The sequence below is a fragment of the Tetrao urogallus genome (genome assembly GCF_951394365.1).
Source record: "Tetrao urogallus genome assembly, chromosome: Z".
Classification (NCBI taxonomy): domain Eukaryota; kingdom Metazoa; phylum Chordata; class Aves; order Galliformes; family Phasianidae; genus Tetrao; species Tetrao urogallus.
The window spans coordinates 28883522-28906645 of NC_136816.1; the positions used below are offsets into that span (position 1 = coordinate 28883522).

Sequence of the window (23124 nt, forward strand, 5' to 3'; positions counted from 1 at the left end):
GATCTTAATCCTTAGAGAAATGTTCTTGTTGTCCAAAGCTCTAGCAACCCCATAAATGACACTTGTCAGTCACAAGCTCTGAGTCTCCTCAAGGCACTTTCAGCCAAAGAGTTGAATTTTAAATAGCAAAGGATCTGTACAAAGAGCTGAATCTTAAATAGAAAAGGATCTACTTTGTTTCTTAAAGAAGATACTCAAACAGCATACACCAATTTGATCTTTTAACATGTAATTCTGCAAAGGATCTACTTACTTTTCATCCCAAACATGATCACCTCTGTGGAAGATAACTAGGTTGTTCTCAGGGTCCAGAGCCAAACCAGAAACTTGGCCTAATTTAAGGTCTAACCCTGACCACTCCGTAGCCTCTTCTATGTGGAAATCTGATCAAAGAAACAAAAGACATTAATGCAGTGTATTTATAAGAACAAAAACAAAACAAAATCAAATTGGTAAACAGGAGTGTTTGATACTGTATGAATATTACCTTACATGCATAATTTTCATGAAAACACTGCAATTCAATTCCAAGCATAATTTTATTGCAGTAAAGCATGCACAAACACTGGTATCCGTTATTTGCAGGAACACAGATATTTCAAGACTTCTACTGACTTCATTCTTCTGTGCCTTATAAGCATATAGCTACACAGATTCTAGATGTCTGAGGAGCTCTGTAAATACTTTCTAACACTGATCAATTACAGAAATACACAACTGTTAATCATTATATAAAATTATATATATATTATAGTACATAAATATTTTTAATGTACATTACAGGCATGAATAGGAAACGGATATCTAAGTTTGATGAAAGAAACAAAGGGGCATAATATCTATCACTGTTTATGAATTAGGACACTGTTTAAGAACAAATGCAGAGCAGTTTTTAAGTAACACAAATCTGATCTTCATACTAAATCAAAAGTACAGGAATTAAGCAAGTGAACACTACTAACAAGAAGGATACTTCCTACACTTGTCTTAAATCGTAAAACTCCCCAGTGAAGAAGAAAGAAAAACATAGCTATAACTAAGATTAAAATTAGAAATATAAAAAGAAGTTTGCTTTAACCTATGTTGTATGTAAAAATTGAGTGATTAAAGGCAGAAAAAAAATTGGAAAAATTGCAGAGTGTTGACTAAGAAAATTAATTTCTCACAGATAAAGTGCTTAATATGAAATCCAAGAGGTTGGTTTGCATTGCTGCTGCATTATGAAAGAAAAAATGAGATGGGACACAAAGCCCAACAAAGCCCAACCTCTTCAACCTGACAACCATAACACCCACTTCCCTTAATACTGTGAAGAGGTGCAGAGGACAGAAAACAACCTTCTACAATCTACTCCAGGAAAAAAGAAAAATAGTGCTGAAACCTAACTAAGACATATATTTTACCTTTGCAAACATATCTTGATATTTATTGCAATTTTATCTTTGCAGCTTTAGATAACAGAGTAGGTTACAGAGAAACTAAGGCAAATCTAGGACAGTCATCATCTGCTGTGAACACAATCAACCATGAAATTCTGAAACAAATTATATCCTAATCTGCAGTAGTTTTAGTCTAGAAAAAAAAAAGCTTCAAGCTAAAAGAACTGTGAAGAAAAAAATTACACACATTCAAAAAATCCACAGCACCTCTGTACAGTACTGATCATTAACAGCAGGCACAGTGCGAGGTACACTCGCCTGCACCAGGACACTAGGGTTTCAAAAGGAATGAAAGGATGCAAATCCAGTGCCACTTGTCCATCCCATACTTATGCATGTTTAATGTTTTGATGTTTCTTGATCACTAAGACTTAAAAAAAAAAAAAAAAAAAAAAAAAAAAAAAAATCTAGAACATCTGCAAGTCTAAACACAGAAACATACATTTTGGTCTTTGTAAAATTCAGTTTCTCAAAAGTCATGTATTGCAAAATACAAAATTTTGTTGTCCTTTTTAAAAGGCTAAAAGATTGCTGATAGATAAAACCAATAAAATAATAGAATCATTTAGGTTGAAAATGACTCCAAATATTCTTAATCACAAGAAATTGCATTTTCTTACTTTTTTTCAAAATTCATTTATTATGTTTTTTTTGTTTTTTTTTTTTTTTCCTTTGTTTCACACAGGAAGCCCTCGTAAAAAGGTGTATCCAAAAGGGAACTCACTTTTCTTACAAAAGCTTGCATGCTAAATTCACATACATCTGAAACTATTATTAATTCCCTACAAAAGCACCCACAACCAGTTACGTATGAAACCAAGCCATGACTTATACCCATTAAAATAACTTAAAAATACAGCTATACAACAATCAGTGGTTTTGTTGTAAATGTGACTTCTAAACTGAGGATCAGAACATCTGAATGGCAATTCTTCTGATTCAGTAACATTATTAAGAATTAAACAGACTTCCAAAATGCAAATCAGCTTCTAACTTCCCTAAAATTGAAAGGGTGAAGCCTCTATTTATCAGTAAAATTACATCTTACTCTCTGTAAACCCTTGGCAGATCTTAACTTTATGAATTTTATTCATTCACTTCATTTACTCTCCGTGACCATAGTTTTTATCTACATTTTGACAAATGTAAACAAGAGCTCTAAAAGGAGTTTTTAAAACTGGAAAATTATGCTGTAAGCTACAATTAGGAGATGCAATTGTGCTGTTGCAGTGATGCAGTACAACATGACTGACCAATGAACAGTCACACAGTAATAATATAACAGTGCAGGAACAGCAGTGGCATAAGCTTATAGACATAATAATTACAACAACCTTACTTACCTGGTCACTAGAGATTTCACATCAGTCACATGTTAAAAAAATAGAACATTTGGCAAGACTAAAAATATTAAATTTTTACAATTCTGGTTAAGCAGTTAAATGAAATGGATGTTGTAATTTCGCAGAAGCCACAGTCTTCTAACAAGCAGAATTTTTTAAATTCAATATAACAGTTTTATGAAGGGTGCAATGTTTCTTTTCATTAAATCATCACAACTTAAAGCCTTAAATCTTCTTTCTCTATTAGAGAAAAAAAACCGTCACAGAAGCAAGGTTCTGTTTTCTAGTACACATAGATCCAAAAATCTGGATGTGATTAAAGACTTTATTGCACTAAATATTTTACCAAAAGATGGCGCTGACAGCTTCTGCTGTTCAGAATTTCTGTAACTAGCAGTCAGAAACAATGGGAAAGAACGCTAACATCATTTCAGTTTTGCTTTATCTCGGAATTGCAACTTTTAGAAGTGCGTTTACTAGTGCTCTGCCAACATATTCCCCTCAGATAAATACAGAGCAACTAAAGTATCAGAGAAAACACTTTCTACAGTCAGAATTAATGCCATAACATGGTGCTGTGAATAAGGCATTTATTCACTTCACTGACACTCTTTCACCTGAATCAGTTAAAATAAAGATTTATCCCAGTCTTTTTCCTTCTACACATCACATGTGATCATTTTGAAGTTAACAAAATGGTTTTGCAGATATATGCATGCTACCCTTCCAATAATTTAACTCCACTGTTGCTTATGGAATCACATTTAACTTGTTAGGCAAGTGACAATATCCTGTTGTTTTTGTTTTTTTTTTTGCCCTCTATGCTAATACTTTGACAAGGCTTTCATTTAACCAACTGAAATAAGAGAACACTGGAAAGTCTCTAGCTTTGGCTTTCCTTTTAATACATACCTAAACTGTGTTGAATTTGACTGTAACAAAAGCTCACATAACACTACATTTTGAATAGAAATATTGAATCAAATGAATGATGTATAATTGTATACAACAGTGCTTTGAAACATCAAGTTTGTTGTTGCAACATAAAAGCAAGCATGTGCTGCTGCAACTTACGCATACAGATGACTTCCATGCATACATACCAGTTTTTGTTTTGTTTTGTTTTAAATAAGATACTGATTACATGCTGCATTATCTGGCTTTCCACATTAGCAAAACTAAGCACAATCACACAGACAAAAATGCAACTAAAACAAACACAACACTTCTAAGGTTTCTGCTGTCATAGAAACCTGAAGGGAATTAATTGTAATCCTAGTATAATGCAACGGCCTGTGCAGAAATATTAGGATAGCCAAAGCCAATTTGTAATGAATATTTTACTTCTGAAGACTTTTTCATTATTAACTGCAACTCTTTTGGAATGAGGGAAAAAGCAGCCAATAGAATTACAGCAGTGAATGTCAAAAATCTTGTGTCTGACAAACCAAATAAATCAAAAAAATTAAAGTACAGCAGTTATCTCAGTGACTACTTCACAGTAATTAAATGTATTAAGAAAACTCCTCACTCTCTGTGATTAGCATGTACTTTTGGTTTTAGCCAGTTTTAGCATTATTGATACAAAATCTTTTAAACTGGAAAACAACCTCTACAATCCAAACAGTACCAGTACTGTTTTTCACATATGGAGAGGAAAGAAAACAATGAAACCCCTCTTAAAATAAGGCAGAACATTTCCACAATTAGGAAAGCTGCTATATAAAATACTTCCAAGTATCAACTGATATTCCCTTCAGATTTGCTAATGTGGATCACAGCTCTTAAATGGCATTTCACTGTATAAAATTAACCCCTAACCCACCTCCTGTATTTTCTTTTTCCCAGCTTCCCTCAGCATGCTTAGGCTGTTGTAAAGGAAACTGTTTGTTTTCTGGTGGCCTCAAGGTAGACTCTAGTCTGTGAAATTTGTGAATTCTGTCTCTGACAAGAACAGTACTGTCCCTCTCATGATTTGTGATCTCTCTGGCAAGGTCCTTCTTTTGGACTACATTAGCAATCTCAGCTACAAGATCTGATTCTGCCTTTTCTGTAGGGTTTTGTTTATGCACGTGAACAACATCTTCCCTTTCTCCTAGCAGCTTGGAAAGCAGAGAATAGAAATCACCTGTACAGAAAAGAGAAAAGAGGAGAGGAGGAAAAAAACCCAAAACAACAATTATAACAGATCAGTTTTAGAAAATTTCAGCAAAGCACATGTAACATAGTTATTCAAACAGTCATTGCCAGTAGCAGCATTGGAGGGAACTGTGTCTCAGGAATTCAATGAGCCAATCCTGTGGTATGAAAAATTGATGCCAATTCATTATAATCTCTCATTTGCACACAGAAGTCTACTTATACCTGACATTCTGGCATCCAATACTCATTACTCCTGTACGTATGCCCTTGGGAAAAAGAAAAGGGATGTATATAATTATAAGATTATTTATCTAGATTTGAGCAATTACCTTTGCAGGTCACTGCTGACTTACTCTGTTTTTATATAACAGAGGTGTAAAAACTCTATAGTTAGTCACTTGTAAAGAGAATAACACACAGTCACAATACACGCCAAAATACATTCTTTTGAAATCTGTCACCACATAAGAAGCTTAGTCTGAAAGAGAATAAAGCTTCATAACTGCAAACAGATTCCACATAGCACATAGCAGAAAGAAGACTTATAACTGAAACACAGAGTGGTCTATTAAATATTCCTATACTAATTCAGTCTGGGTCTTGCCCTTCTCCTCCCTGCAAATCACAGAATTGCAGGGGTAGGAAGGGACCTCCAGAGATCATCGAGTCCAACCCCCCTGCCAAAGCAGGTTCCCTACACCATAAGAATGGACTTCAGCCATAGATTCAGCTAGTAATTCAGAGAACAGTATTTTCCCATTTACAGTCATTGGTACAGTTGTCTTAAGTATTTCACTAAATTCCAGAACCCAAAATTAAGTATGCAAAGTCCACAGGAACAATCTTTTCAAAATACTCAAGCCAAACCCAACTGTTTTGGTGAAGTCCATTTTCAACTTTTTTTGGTAGAATTTAATAAAAATGATGACAAATGTATATCCTACTAAACAGGAGGTACCCAGCTTGTTTGAGAGTTGTGTAAACAAGTCTCAGAAACTACCATCAGTTCTGTTATGAACAACAGAAGCTACATGACTTGAACAGAAAGAAATATTCAATATGCACACAGATCCAATTCAAACAATTTCTACGACTCTATTTCATTTTAAGAAAAAATAACTCATGATTAAAAATTTGCATTATTTCATACACATCACAGGATAAAAAAATTATACTATTTAGATAAGAAAAACTATAACTATTACAGCTTTCAGAAAGAAATCAGAATCAGAAACCACCACTCGCACCCTGGAAATTATGTCTTTTGAAAACATCCTTAAGAGGATCTGTCATATTTATAAACAGTCCTACTTCAATGATTTTGAGTAGCATTCTACTCAGTGTCCTTGCAAATGGAGTATCCCAGGTGAAAACTCCTGTCAGAAAATAATTACTGAAATAACAGGGCCAATTTCAAAGAAATCAAAAGAACAAAGCAAATTAGTTAAGAGAAAAAAAACTGTTATTTAAAAAATATGAACTATTTGCTTCAAATACAATTATGGAGCCTGAATGCTTCATAACCATTATAATGTCTTTCAACTAGTCCAAGTTGATCCAAGTTTGCATCAGAAACAGTGTTGCAAGCAGGAGCAGAGAGGTGATTGTTCCCCTATATTCAGCACTAGTGAGGCCGCACCTCGAGTACTGTGTCCAGTTTTGGGCCCCTCACTGCAAGAAAGATATTGAGGCCCTGGAGCGTGTTCAAAGAAGGGCAACGAAGCTGGTGAGGGGTCTGGAGCACAGGCCATATGAGGAGAGGCTGAAGGAGCTGGGAATGTTCAGCCTGGAGAAGAGGAGGCTCAGGGGAGACCTTATTGCTCTCTATAACTTCCTGAAGGGAGGTTGTAGTGAGCTGGGGGTCGGCCTCTTCTCTCGTGTCATTAGTGATAGGACCAGGGGGAATGGTTTCAAGCTACGCCAGGGGAAATTCAGGCTGGACATGAGGAAGTATTACTTTTCAGAAAGGGTGGTCAGGCACTGGAATGGACTGCCCAGGGAGGTGGTGGAATCACCGACCCTGGGGGTGTTCAAGGAAAGACTGGATGTTGCGTTGAGGGACATGGTTTAGTAGGAGCTATTGGGAATAGGTGAACGGTTGGACTGGGTGATCTTTTAGGTCTTTTCCAACCTTAGTGATTCTATGATTCTATTCTATGATTCTAAGTAGTAAGAACAAACAGACATTCAAGTAGTATGATATAATGGAAATTTCAAATAAATACCATATTTACTTTAAGAAACTTCCATAATTATTTTAATCAGGTTCAGTAGCCCCTGAAAGCATCCAGGAATTCATGATGATGCGGGAACGTATCTGGAATTTCCTTTATATAGAAGCATTTGGCATTAAGGTGGTTTTCATTAGCCTTAACTCTACATTTCCACCATTTAAAAAATAAAACTAAGTTCCTAAGTACAAACATTCTGATTTTACCAATGGACAAAAGGAGACCTATAGAAGAAAAAGTCTGCTTTTTTCTAAGCAATAATTTCTAAAGGAGAGGACTGAATGTTAAAGGGAGCATTCTTAATGCTTTGATACAACTGTCAACAACCTTCCCAAGCCAGCAAGTCTGGTGCTTCTCCAGACCTTTTTAAGCATTTTTAGTGTTCCTTCTTAGCTCTGTATCAACAGTTAGTTCAGTCGATTAATTTGCTTGTAGATCTCAATTGCAATAAGAACAGCAATATGTTACAGTTCGTAGAAAGGTTTCAGATTCCTAACTCACAACTAATACACTCCTTGTTTTCAAACAAGCCAGTCTGCCAGCTTTCTGCTTTTGCCATGGACGCTACATTCTTATTCCAATGTGCAATACTTGATACAATTAACTGACTTTCCAAAACAGATGCTGCTTGATTTTTCTTATATTAAAAAAAGAGATAAGTAGGAAAAACTCTCTATTTTACTTGTCTGAAATTAGCTTATCTTACCACAAAAGAAAACAAAAAGCTGCTCAGCGGAAGATAAGAACTAAAAAAACAACAAAATCTGACACAAAAACAATAAAAGCCCCGAGAATCATTGTAAGAACAAGGTGTTTTCAAGGATAATTCTAGTGTCTTCACAGGAGGGGAAGGGATGCAACTCCAAATAAGTTGATTTAGTTTTCTCCCACACCAACTGTAAGAGACGCTAACGACATTCCAGCAATAGAGTAATGAGTGTGGGGGTTTCAGAAGGTCACTGGCAGTGGCTACAGATATTTTCCAGACTGAGTCCTACCCGTGCTATAGAGGGGTATGGTAATCACCGTACTTGAAAGTATTTAGGAACTGTCTGAATGTATAAAAAAAGTGTGTGCCTCACGGAGTGAAAGCAGTGTGAAGTGACGCTGCTCAAAAACCACAATCTTTAGCCTAAGTGAGTTTCTTTGACAGAATAAGTAAGAAATCCCTACACCCAGGGTTCCAGTGGACATAAGCGAATGCTACAGATCTGCTCAACAGCTCCATATGCTCAGCATAAACAGCAAGCCTGAAGTCTTGCTGTCTTTGTTGACATCTTTTCACTACTCACAGTATTTACGAAGGAGAAAGGATGTGTGCAAATATGAATGGGAAGCATTGAGGACTCCTGGTTATTAAGTGTAGCCAACTTCTCTCTGAATTTCATATATTTGCCTGGAGGCCCTAAATTATCTGGAACCAGACTTTCTCAGCTTTACAAACCACGTACAGACTCCAACTAATATGGCAGAAGCATCATTTTAAGAAGTTATTCAGAATTCACTGTAGATAACTTGCAACGCGTAGACTTTCTGATTAACAGTTGGATCTCAGCAAGAAACATCCAGTAAATGTCAGAAGAACTAACGTTATTTCACAGCTGTTTTGTACTAGCCAGAACAGCTGAAGGATGTTGCCTGTCTGAAGACACTCAGTGGGAAAGAAACACAAGCAAGATACATCATATTATTTGTTTGGTTTTGTTTGAGATGAGACTACGTGACCTTTAGAGTGTCTGTGTATGGCTAGAAGACAATATGGATGAAGGCACAGCTTGTTCTTGTTGAGATAACCAAAGTCTAGCATGAATAATTTTTTTCCTCACAATACTCAGTGCAGTTTCAGGAAAGCTGACTGACTGTATTAGTTTCAGAGAGGATACTTCCATGCACTTTTATGTTTAAGCTACCAGGACACTTACTTCTAGCTAATACAGTATGAGATAACTGGCCAGAAATAACTAGTTCTATCTGTTCTAAAGGAAGAGAAGCTGTTAAAACCAACATCTCCAGAATAATAATAATAATAAAATTAAAAAAAACCCCAACAATTAAGTTTAACCTTAAGTTCTATGTCAGTTTGATGCTAGCAACAGAACCTGACCTCTATAGAGGGCTGAATTAGTTGAAGATAACAAAACAGTTTAGTATGTTAAGTTTATCATGTTGACCACCACAATCTGGAAAGAATCCTGATGGTTTTAGTCCTGTTCGGTTCAACACCATTACCATCATTTCTGTCCATGGCTCTTAAGCTGCACCATCATAGTATTGGAAGTACCAGTTTCTGATCTGGATGATCTAGCCACGGTGCTGCAAGATCAAGCTAAGATATTTGAATGCATGGCTGTTAAGACATATAGGCGAAAACTTACTTTACCAAATTTTAGAAAAAAGACAGGAACATTCCAGGGGTGCCTGAAAATCTCATCTCCAAAACATGCATTTCTCTCAGAACATCTGTGTAGCCTTACTGAGACAGGCCCCCTACTTTGACCCTGGCTACTTCCAACTTCTGTTAGGAATAAAACAGAAGAGGCTTTCCAACACTAAGCCTTGTGACACAACGAAATCTTGCCTAGAAATAACCAGAATTGAAGTAATTGAGAGCAAAAGTCTAGTAAACAGTTCTCTAAAAAGGGACCACTACCGCAAGGCTGGTCAGGGTGTTGCTTCAGCTCAGGTGGTTTTAAACCAGAATACTTGTTTTGCAATACATTTATTTTGAGCATGTCTGATTAGATACAGAGCCAGTAATGATACTCTTTCTGAACTTCATTGTTTCAGTCGTACAATTATAGTAAGCGATAAGCCTTCGTAGATAGCTTTAGTTTTTCTAATTAACTCCGAAAAAAATCTTTTGTATTCTGAAACTGCATATTTCTGTCTTATCAGGACTGTCCAGTTTGTTGTTTTGGCAAAAATAGTGAGCTGAAGTGGTGAAATTAGGGTCCAAATAATATGTATTGCAGTAGTGACACCACTTCACCTTAAATCCCAGGGAATAATTAAGTACTACGTTAAAAGTACGTACTCTCAATATCAGAGGAAGTGCCTTTGAGGTGAACAGCTATCTTACTGACAAAGAAATCAAAACGTGGCTGTCAGCGTCACCTTTGTGACTATGGCCTTGTAACTAAATGCCTGTCAAATAAGTATGTATCAGTATTTAATAAAATCAGTTTTCATTTTCTGTATCTGTTTAAACATGCCTTTTTTTTTGTTCCAACATGAAGTCAGTAAGATGACTAAAACAGGCAAACAGCACATAGCATTGCTGGTAGAAAAGAGGGGAAGAAAGGTTGGAAAGACATTACAGAAGTGAGTAAAATCAAATGCCTGCTTAAGGTGACAGTGGACATAGTTTGAGATAATGGAACAAAATAATTTTCAAAATGGTTCATAACCCATTATTTTTCATACTGATTTGACCTGCTATTCTGATGAAAGGACTAGAACGTTTCCTGAAAACTAACTACTATTAAGTAAGGTTGTTTCTTTCCAAAGGGATCTGAAGGAGCTGGGAGCAGAGGTATAGCTATTAGAAAGCGAAAATTGCTAAGTTAGTCTAAAGACTGTTGGTTGCCATCACTATGCCCTAGGAGACAGAACACCCAAACTGACACATTTGAGGAACAGAAACTTTATCTGCTTTCAAGCCATAAACAAACAGGTTACAAGAGAGAAAGCCTGGTAGAAGTAAAGGTTAAAAAAAAAAAAAAAAAAAAAAGACATCATTAGCTTCTGTTGGAAGTAATGTTATTTTCTGTCTTATTCTAAGTCTATGCATCCCTAAGAAGAGCTTTTACTACTATCATGATGTAAATGTAGCCTCTTCAATTTTACTTCCTTTTTTTTTCTTTAAATTCAACTGTCAAAATCTGTTAATGTACGAAGCTTTTGTGAACCCAAGAGCTCACTAGATTTTGTAACTAGCAAACACAGGGTTAAACTTAAAGCATCTCTCCCTTTCTCTTCAGAAATACATCAACTAACCTTGTAGTTACTTAAGATGACAAAGTAATCCTCACTTAAGAATTACATTTTGTTACAGACGGAGGTTTCTTCATCATCAAGTTAGAATTTGATACTTAAACTCCAAACTGGAAGTAGTTTATTCTCAAAGCAAAACAAAATGCTTCCTCATGGAGTATAACAGTGCTGCAAGGAGAATTTCTGCATGTTCTTGCCAGGATTATTATTATTATTTTTGATGAAATATTAATAAAAAAAGATACGTAAGTATGCCTTTCACTTGGTCATGAATAGCTGTTGCTGACATGTATTACCCTAAATTTACCCTTCCTTCTTTTGCCCTTCTCAAGGACAGATGAACTTTATTCTCAGTATACAAAATATTACATTCCTCCACGACTGTGAACAATAATGACCACTAATACATTTTTCAGGAAAAGTGACTGCCACATTTGTTAGTTTCTCAATTGCCTTAACCTCTCCCTTCCTGAGCAGTACTAAGTTACTGACAAGCAGCAACCATTTCGCTACAATCAAATATATTTATCATCTACTTCCAAATGAACAGAAATAAATAAAAAAGCTTTTACACTCAATTTTGCAGTGCTTAGTGAGATATTAAACAAGTTGGTAATTCAGGAGCACAGAATGCCAATTTCATCTAAAATTTCTATTCTACATAGCACAGATTTGTAAATACTTCTCTTGTCACTGAACTGCATGTATGTGATTATGTTTAGTAAGGAGTTGTTCTCCTTTCTTTAATTCCTCCCCTCCCCCTTTTTTTTTTGTTTTTAAATCTAAAATTCTGATGCTTCAGTTTAAAAAAGACACACAAATTATTTGAAAATGTGAAAATAACAACCATGTCTCTGAATTCTTCATAAACTGATACAGCGCCTACTTTCCATTTGCTCAGACACATTAATGACTTTACTACCAGTTTTTGCAGTCATCCCATACTAAGTATTATTTCAGCATTACAGGAAATATCTAAGCAAAGAAGATAAACCAAGTATAAAACAGTTAAGACAGGTTGAAGTGACTTCTTTCCACGCTTGTTATATTTGTCTCCTGCTTAGGCATGTAGCCCATACCAATTGCAACTTTTTGCTTAGATCTGTTGCTTCTTCTCTGCTATGCTGAAGATGCTTTTGTAAAGATTATGAATACTCTTATCTTAACCTAATAGAAGACTAATCTTTTATTTAAAAACTATGGCAGGATCTTGTAGCCCTGAAACGAATTCCAGATTTTGAATCTTCCTAATTCTAATTCTCTAACCGTAAGTATTATTCCTAGTACCACTCAGAAGCGTTTTCTGCCAATTTTAATTCAGATACTTTTCCTTCTATACACCATTTCAGAAATTTGTCTCTTAGCACCAAAAAAGCACCCCAACACTGAAAACATATAAATAATTTCTCAAACATATATATCTTGCCTTAATCTAAAAATGTCTGTTCTAGTCCTTCACACATCCATAAAGGAAACTTTCTCTCTTGAAACTTGTCTCCCTCTGTTCTGTCCTTGTGAGGCTACACCTTCAGCACTGCACAGTAGCCTGGGGTCCTGAGCACAAGCCAGTTGTAGAGCTGTTGGAGTGAGTCCAGAAGAGGCCATGAAGATGATCAAAGATCTGGAACACACCTTTCTTAGGAAGAAAAGTTGAGGGAGATGAGCTAGTTCAGCCTGGAGAAATCTCTGGAGGGATCTCACTGAAGCCTTCCAGAAATAACAGGGAGCTTATAAACATGAGGGACGCTGACTTTTCAAATGGGCAGGTAGTGATAGGACAAGGGAAACGGATTTAATCTAAAAAAAAAAAAAAAAAAAGGGGAGGTTTAGATTAGATGTTAGGGGGAAATTTTTCCACTCAGAGTGTGGTGAGGCGCTGGCACAGGCACAGAGAAGCTGTGGATGCCCCATCTTTGGAGGTGCTCAAGGCCAGGTTGGGCAATCTGATCTAGAGCCTGATTTAATGGGTGGCAACTCTTCCACAGCAGGAGGTTCTAACCCGATGATCTTTCAAGTCCCTTCCAACTCAAGCCATTCTATGATTCTATGATCTTCAAAGACTAGAGTAGGAATAAAAGCCCATTTTACAAGATAACATGACATTGCCTTATACTATGAAGATGTATTCTACTCTTTACATCATTTTCTGTTTTACTCACTAGATACTTCCTGATTTCCAAAACAATGAAATACTGTGGAGAGTTCTGTACAACCTTACCACCAAGACTGCAGTAGCTTATACGGGATGCTCAAAAAGAGATTCTGAATTCCCTTCCATTGAACTTCACCATTTGAGATCCTGGAATAACTTGTGTTCATGTTAGTCACAAAATTATGAGAAATGAAGAAAGAAAAAAAACAAATACTGCCAGTAAAACTATCAATACTGAAAGCAAAAGAATTACAACCATGTCTTCCACTTCAGATTTTTACACAACAGAAAATTATACAAGCTATTTTTCAGTTCCAATTTATAAATTCCTTAAGCCAGACATGAGCAAAGATGTATTTCTCTCAGTATCAGTGTAAATAGTAATATCAGAAAAGAAATGAAAATCCTGTCTCTATCTCTGCAGTGCATGTGCAAACAATATGTACATGCGTATGCACACATCTGAAACAAAAAGTCAACTCCAATTTTTGTTTCATATATTGCAAGCAAATTTTCAGTACAAGCCAGTCTAGAAATACTCTTTTTTTCTCCCCAAACTGCTTAACTGTAATTACATTGGCCTTACCAGAAAAAATATTTGACTTCTATGCTTCAAAACCTACTGCACACAAAATGAGCTATCATTTCATAAGCCATGGGCCAATAGTTAAAATAACGTACATTTGATTCACCATCACCTGCATGTTCCTTCTTGTTATTAAGAAACAATTCCTGCTGTTGTGCCTACATACCTTTCAGGCAGCAGTATTACAGCTTTGGTGTTAAAACAAATCTAGGCTGCATTATGCTTTTATATCTAAACATAGTCTCTGGTATGCCACAAGCTACAGCAGGAATAGTCTTGGGCAATTAGAATGAAACACATTAAGAACTTTTTTTTTCCCCACAAGGAAAGGGACAGCTATGGAAAATGCTATGAAGAGATAACAGTTTTTTCAGTACCGTATCCATTGAATCTAATTTATATTAACTTGTATTGATGAAGAAAAAATAACGTGGCGAGCTTTTTTTCTGGGGGCTGGAAGGTTTACAGGAACTGTAAACACTCAAATATGAATAAATGTCTAAATGAATTGAACTTCCAACTATAACTAAGTTTCCATAAACAGTTTATCCTCCTCAAGCTATTGCACTACTGCTTCAGAAACAATATAATGAGGTCAGCTTTACTTAGATTAAGTTTAGTTCAATTTTAACATCAGGGGGATTTAGCTTATTCTTTGAGCTGAATGATGGTTCAGTTTGAGATGAATACTGCCAATTCTAGTATATAAACATCATTTATTAATGCACTTCTCATAAGCAAAGATGATGAAATCAAAAATTCATAATAAAAGTAATTGTAACTCCTCAAGTACTAATATAATGAACTGACTGCATGCAAAATACATATACTAAACCTATATCTAGATAATTATGTTACGGAAACATTATTACCATGCTGATATTTACAAACAGCAGGTTTTTTTTTTTCCTGTTTTTCTCTTTTTATGTAAACGCTCAGATCAAAAGTAGGCACACCAAAGTTTACCTCTAGCCCTTCAGATCCAGATTTGATATTTCCAGGGCAACATGACTATTCCACTTTTAGTAAAGTAACAAAGTTCACTTCAGTTACCTGAAGCTAAGGAAGGTGAAATGAAGTTACTTCAGCAAAATTAATTAAAGGCTGAGTTTACTAAGCAGTAGAACTAATTAAAGCCTGAGTTTGGATCCTTTATTGCCCAAAAGATGATCATCTCATAAAGATGAGCATTTCATGCTAGACCATAAATAAAAGTTTATATTATGACCTTTAACACATCATTTACTTGCTGTTGCATTAAAGGATCTACCACTCCCATTGGACTTTAGACCCAATACACGATTAAGATCTTCTTCAGATGCTGAGTAACTCACTAAAGTTACTAAAGAAAGCTGACAAGACCACTTTTAGGTCCCAATTTTCCATCCATATTTTATCACATGTTCATGTGATTATAGTGCCAAAAAATATTTCTGGAAGAGCCATGCAGTTTTCTTTCTATGGAGAGAATAAAACCAAACCTAATCTCTTTTTTCCTTTGCCTACACAGATATAACAGGACTGAAGTTTGAGGTACATCAACATAAAACTTCAGCCAGACTCCTGTAAATGATGGGAGAATTTATCTTAACCTAACAGCTGAGAAGATGAAACAAGACTCTCTCATTGCTACCACATTTTGATATTTTACATCAGGAAACCAACTAACTTCAAATGGACAACATGAAGAAGTCTGTTTCCATAGAAACAAGTTAGATGAGAATGTATACCAACTAGTGGTCTAAGGAAACAAAATTGGATTGCAGAAATGTGCCTTTGAAATACATTTCAAAGACAAAAAGTATTTTAGACACAGGATCTTGTTTCAAACATTTTGTTTCAAACATTAATGAATTCAGTAAAACACACTGGTAACAAGATTTTCAACCTAATGCTCAAGCACTTGAAATAGCTTGTCACTATAAAACTTTATCTATGTATGTCTATCTATGGAACAAACTATGGAACAAACTAAGCAGTTAGTTCATTCTGCTCTGAAATGGGCTTAAAAATAAAATATTTTTAGAATTATATTTCTAAGAAATCCAACTTAAAATTAACTCAGGAAGAATTGTAGATGTTGTCTCTAGCAGCTTGTGGTACTTTCATTATCATTCAAAGCCTCTTATGCTCTCTACGCTAGCTTTTATGTAACTGACTTAATTATTTGAGCTAACTTTTCAAAACAAAAGTGTATAAAGAAAGGCCTAACCCTTTTTACGCTTATTTTATGAATTCATACTTCTTTGGCAATCCAGTTTCATAACCGTCACCCTACTAACCTTATATATTTTTTTTACTACTTCAACCACAAAGTTCTACTATAGCCTCAGTAACATTCAACTAAAACAAAACAGAGCTCCAGCTGACAAGATTTTCTCCTTGTGAATAAAACTCTAAGATACTAAACCAATGTCTACCCAGTAGTAACGCATGATCCAAACCAGAAGCACTGTGACGTACAGACATATTAAAATATCTCTGAAATCTAAGCATGTCAGAATATTTCTAGATGTTACAACAGTCATGATTTCTTTTTTCCTACAAGTACTGTACACATCCAAGCATGAGTTGTTATCCACATATGCAGATATGTGTAAGTTGTGAGAAATAACTTAGTATTACACACTAACAGCATTCTACCCACTGCATGCACTACTGACAGTGAAGAGTAATAAAATACTATGTATAGAACATATGCATGGTAAAACAAATTAAGGAAAAGAACAGAAAGTAGTAGATTACATGAATTATCACATAAAAAGAACAGTCAATACATTTTCCTGCTTTTAGGCTGCCACAATTTCTTTGTCTCCATTCTAATAATTTACCTAGGAGACTGTACATAACCTTTTGGTAGTATTTACTGAATACAACGTAATCAATTGCATCAGCTAAAGGAAAAAAGATTTAAAATGTCATTATCTTTAATAAGCAGAATTTTATTTAGCAGTATTTAGCGTTAATGAGCTCCTTATTTGAAGATGAAATAAACAAATACATACTCTGATCCAAAATCTCTTCCTCTTCACCTTTTGACAGCTGCAAAGAACTTTTATCAGTATCCTTGGTTTCTAAAAAAGGGGATTTAGAATAAGCTGTTAACTTCTGCGTGTGAATGGAAATGAACGTCATCTGCTAGAGAAAAAAGCCCTTCTGAAATCAGCTTTTTTTTTTTTTTTTACCCTCTAACAATAATACGTGTACCGATCAATAGAGCAGTAAAAGAAACGTAATGAAAAAGAAACATTTATTTACATTTGTAACAGGATAGTAGGAGAGGTTAGGAAAAAACTTAGATTCTGTATCACCTATCCATCTACATAGATAGAAACGTTCCACAGTTGCAGTAAAATCTAGAGATTTTAATATTTTGTTGTGGTTTTTTCTAAGCATCTGGTTAAACATACTGCTTTAGAGTATTTGCTGCCCTGTGTAGAACTATACAGCACAGCCATATCAACAAAGTTACTTCTGAATACTGCTACTGTGGTACATGTAATAGAAATGTTTGATTCCTCCAATAACAATGCACTGGGATCTAGAAAACTTTAACTTTGCAGGAAATAGATAGAAGCTAAAGTAACTATTAAGAAAACGTTTATTTAAAGCACTGATATCTATTTACCATAGCAACAAGTTCAATTTTCTTGTGTATACGTAGGTCACATAGCTATAAAACCATGCTGGAAATTGAAAATGAATGCAGTAAGAAATAGACAAAAGACTGTGGAAGACATTTTGATCAAAATTAAGAGCCGAAGGTCATGATGCTTTCTAATTAACAACTAGTGTTTTATTCAAAATTTCATTTCCTTTCTATGACAATTTATCATATTAAAGTAAAACAAGCACATCAGTAAACATGAAGTCTTACACAAAATGGATTTCAAGTCTTTTTCTTACCTTGATGCCCATGTGCCATCTTTAGCATATCAGGCTTGACTGGAATAGGAATATTTGCTTCCTGTGGTATGTTTCTGAACATCTCGGGGTTTGCATTCTGTGTGCACGTTGTATACGAGACAGCATGCTTGGCTTCCATGTAATACATAATGTAAAAATTACACATTTCATCATTGGCTGTTCCCCTACAGAACAAAGAAAGCATGCAGCAGTGAGAAGAGAAAAATTAGCTGAATACAACTGCTATTCAATCTGTCCAATTTAACAGAATATTTAAAAAGTTGCAATTTAGAGCTTATAAGTCCCTCACTCACTAAAACTTCTCATAGCTTCACTGCTTGAGGTTTCTTTCATTATAAATTCTCTCTTTCTATAACAGAGAATAACACCTTGCACAAGCTCCTCAGATATTTCAGGAATTTCTAAGAATAATGCTTTGATTCTACAGAAAACTGCATCAATGATTTAAACTGCTCTTTCCTCTTCTCTTTTTCTCCAGTACAGTCTTCGTACTCCCCAACATATCATCAACTGTATACATATTCTGATGAGAAGAGGCAGAACTGTACCATTAATGTTGCCATAATATAATTCTGACACTCTGGAGCAAATCAAATCTAAAATAATTGCAAATGATTTCTGTGTTTAATTTCAGCAGCTATCACTTAAGACAGTCCTTCCATGTTCAAGTACATCAATTCATTGGCCATCCTCCACAGTGTTTCTAACAAAGCAAAACCTGCTTTCATTATGTATTAAAACAGCATAAATAACTCCTAAGGTTAAGATGGCATTGCTATCTTGAGAACAACTTGATCACAAGCTTCTGTAGGAATAAAATGCATTCAAGAGGAATGATTACACACTAGGCGAAATACAGTTCTTTGTCAGGCATGTACTTGAAACAGAAGAGGCTCTTCTGTACTGCTACATAATCCTACCATCAATAAAAGGAACAGCTGGTAAGAGAATTTTTCAGAAAAACATTACTTTATGAGGCAGACTACACAGAGGCTCTTTGCAACTGTGATATATTTCTGTTTATTTATGCCATATTTTTTATAGATACAACCCTGACAGTAGAATAAGCTATATCTTAAAAACAAAGGTTCACCAAATAAACAAAGGGTTTTATGTTGTTTTTTTTTTTTTTTTTTTTTTTTTTTTTTTTTAAATCAGCGCTCATTTTATTCTCATAAAATTACATGGGTGTGGCCTATTAGCTATTTGTGGAAGATGTCAGTGCTGACTTTTCAAGCATTCATTTATTCACCATAGCAACAATGATGACACCAGCTGGAGGGGGGACAGAGGGAACATGGGAGAAGACTTTTTCAAAAGGGGAATTGGGATTTTTCCATGCTCTGAAAATTTACAGTCCCTTGGAGACTACAAAAATCGGATTCTGACTTGGCAAGCTCTGCTTAAGCTTTTAGCAAGCATTCACTTCACTGCTGGACTTTAGTATCTGTCACCATAATTGCCTCCAGCAAAGAAAGAGGATGTGGAGCTCGCATCATCACCAGTCACCAGATGCGTCTAAACACTGCCAGGTTAATTTTTTTATATTTACTGTGGTTTAAAAAACAAAACAAAACAAAACAAAAAAAAGCAGAAAAATACTGTTAAGAACAGTTTTAGTAAGCTTATGGAAAACACAGAATCCTACCATTAGATACCTGAACAACTGAGAAAGCTGTAGTTTTGTGAATGAGTTTAATGAGTAGAAATGCTGATGAATTAATTCAAAACAAAAATAATTCTGGAAACCACATTTACGCCACAGCTACAAGTACCTACAAGTGTGTACAGATTGTGGTAGATGATCCATACACAGTGAAGTAAAACAAAACAGAGGATGACCAGAGGGCTGGAGCACCTCCCCTGTGAGGACAGGCTGAAAGAACTGGGCTCTTCAGCCTGAAGAAGGCTCTGAGGAGACCTCATAGGGGCCTTCCAATACCTGAAGGGGGCCTACAGGAAAGCTGAGATGGACTTTTTATAAAGACAGTGACAAGACAAGGGAAAACGGCATTAAGCTGGATGAGGATATGTCTAGACTAGATATTAGGAAGAAATTCTTTACTGTAAGGATAGCGAGACACTGGAACAGGTTGCCCAGTGAGGTTGTGAGTGGCCCATCCCTGGAAGCATTCAAGACCAGGCTGTATTGGGCTTTGAGCAACCTGGTCCAGAGGGAGGTGTCCTCCCTACAGCAGGGGGGTGGAACTAGATGATCTTAAAAGTCCCCTCCAACCCAAACCATTCTATGATTCTAAGACTTGACATCAATTACCAAGGTAATGCACTTAAAAAAATCTTTAAGACTGAATTGGAACCTTTTGCAACAGAAATATGAACCTTCTCCACAATTCTACAATATCTGTTCTCTTTTAAAATATAAATTTCTGAGATTCGTATTTTTGAAAATAAATATGTTTACTTTTGAAAGGAAAAGATACCAGATACGCCGTTTACCATGGTCCTATGCAATACACTGAGCACTGCAATGGGATAAACAAGCAGTCACTGTGGCCAGTGGCACCTTCCTTTACAAAGGCACCATCTGTACACTGACTGGGCTCCAATCCTTCAAAGTTCCTTAAACTAGTAGCAATAATCTTCTTGATACTGTATCAACTTCAGTTTACTCTGACACATCACCAAGTTCTGTTATAAAACAGAAGTACTTGCATGAAGTACTTAGTGCTCTTTATCCAGCCTCTCCCACCTCCCCCTCAAAAAAAAAAAAAAAAAAAAAGCAGAACTTCTGATTTTTTTTAAATTAGGTATAATTGGTGATTTCCTTGACTGAGGATAATTCAATCTTCTATTACGCAATAGTTTGAGCTTGAGGAAAAGTCCAGCTAAAAGTCAATTTATGAAAACTGTTGAAGAGATGACTCTTGCCTCACCTCTCTACACCAGAGATTTTAAGCCTGTGATCTTCTAATTACCCTGAAAACATATGTAGTCAACTGCATTAGCAAAATCAGGTTTCATTTCTGAACCCTTGTCTGCCAAATCCTATATACAAGGGCTGCTCTGAAAGTAATACCTCCTATTTTATTGCGTTGGCCCTTCAATTCAGAAGCACATGCTGGCAGTATGAGGTTGAACCCTCCCACCAATGTTCTATTACATTCTGTTGCCACGTGACGAGGGCAACACAGAGGCGATCTAACAAAATGGTGTCTGACATGGAACTGTGTACAGAGCAAAGTTGAGTCACTGAATTCCTCTACTTGGCCACAGGGACATGAAAGACGGCCCACATTCTGGATGGTCATGCAGATATTTACAAGTGTGGAATACAGGCTCTTGTTCATAGCTGGTAAAAATGCATAGCTAACAGAGGTCATTATTCAGAAAAATAGTACTTTGCAGCTGAGAATTCTATCTATCAAGTCGTACTATAGTGCTCATTGTATCTGTTGTAATCTCCATGGAAAAAAATAAGAGGCATTACCTTCAGACTGACCTAAGTATATAAAGGAATGTCTGGATATCAAATTTCATTTGTCAAACTAGAAACAGCAGACTGAAAAAGATTAATGTGAACTACCAAGGTCACATTAATAGATGTGATGATAATAGAAAATAATAGAGCAAGATAGTGAAAATGAACCAGTACAACTAAATGGAAACATTAATAAAAAATGTAATGTGTAAAGAAACAAACAATAAAGATATAAGCAATTTAAAAACAAAACAAGAACATTTACTCTATATTAAGTAACAGACTTGGTGAAAAATGACAAGTTCCATCATACTTAAATAAAAATATAGGGAAAATATAAATTAACTGAAGTGAGTTCTATGTCATAAAAAAGATTATCAGTACTTCAAATAAGAGATTATCTGGAAGTTAGTGTAGAAAAATGACTGAAATAGTAACTGCACTGCAAAATAGTCATTTAGAAAGACAGTGAAAGTACTACACAACCCATACTGTACATAGTCTTCATTTAGTAGAGCAGAGAATACTGTATTGTGAAAATAACTCAATTTAGAGGTTTAGAGTATATGAAAAGCAACACCTGCAGTAAATAAAAAACACCAAACAAAATAAACAGTTCAGTAACATGTAAGTGCCTTGACTGCTACTGTGGAAGTTATTGTGAAATTAAGGAGCAGTAACACTGAAAACATCATGTTTTAACTACAGTCAGGAAGCCTGTATTAGGAACAGTTTTAATTGATCAGCTTTGGAAAGGTGAATGGACCAAGTGAACTCAAGTTTCTCTTTATCTAGTATCAATTAAAGATGTATCACAAATGAAGTTTAAGATAATTTTTCAGCTAGTTCAAGGAAACTCAAAAATACAAGCAGAAAAACAGAGACTGTGAAAGTGAACATACAGACAATTTTTTTTTTTTTTTTTTTTTTTTTATATATATGATCTTACAGCTTTCTTTTTGTGCTTGCACTTCCTGTTTTCTCAGTGTTTATATTTGGAACTCAATATTTCTTGGATGGATGAATCATTCCAAGTAGGAAGTTAAGACACTTGTAATATAGGGGAAACATTATATGAAAATTGTTTAAATCTCAGAAATTTTATTTTAGCTGTTTACAATCGTTTCATATGCCCAGTATTGTGAATACATCACTTTTCATTCATTCACATCATATTATGATAATACTTGCTTCCCTGTATTTCCTGATCATTTAAGCTTCCACAGTGTTTTGATTTTTGCGTAACAGTTTGAAAACTTCTTTCAAATGCTTGCATTCTTCCTCAAAACAGACAGTAGAAATCATGTAATATAAGTAATACAAGATCTTATCATTTCTATATTGGAAGATTAATAGCACATTGAAATAAAAGACATAGTTCTCTAGGACTGTTTCTTAAAACTGTGAAGGTTACTGAATAAACAAGAACTACTTCAGGGAAAGTTACAGAAACACAACAGGGAATTTAAAATCTGTATTAAATAAAGGTTTCAGATATATTTTTGTTAGTATTGAAGAACCTTGATTTGTTCTTGTTCTAAATTCGCACTGAACTCTTAGCTCTCAATTGGGATGCAATCTTCAGTTATGGATAGCACTGAGTAAGTTATCCTTTGAGGCACTGAAATATCTACGTTCAGAAAGCAGACATTTGAGCAGGGTATTTTCATACATTTTCTACATGTGCAGTAAATTAGTTTAAAGAACTGAATCACAGAATCACAGAATGGCCTTGATTGAAAAGGATGATCGTCTACTTTCAACCCCCCTGCTATGTGCAGGTTCACCAACCACCAGACCAGGCTGCCCAGAGCCACGTCCAGCCTGGCCTTGAATGCCTCCAGGGATGAGGCATCCACAGCCTCCTTCGGC

General features: G+C 35.4%; 1 protein-coding gene across 1 annotated transcript in view; it reads right to left on the reverse strand.

Annotated features, from left to right (window-relative positions):
• The window catches only part of PAM (peptidylglycine alpha-amidating monooxygenase), a gene marked incomplete at both ends in the record, with an annotated part of 75743 nt that overhangs the window by 18907 nt on the left and 33712 nt on the right, over nt 1-23124 (reverse strand). The window contains 4 exons of the mRNA XM_079548911.1: nt 254-383; nt 4608-4910; nt 16892-16960; nt 17793-17977. Coding sequence (XP_079405037.1) covers nt 254-383; nt 4608-4910; nt 16892-16960; nt 17793-17977 — 687 coding nt within the window. The remainder of the gene's footprint in view (nt 1-253; nt 384-4607; nt 4911-16891; nt 16961-17792; nt 17978-23124) is intronic.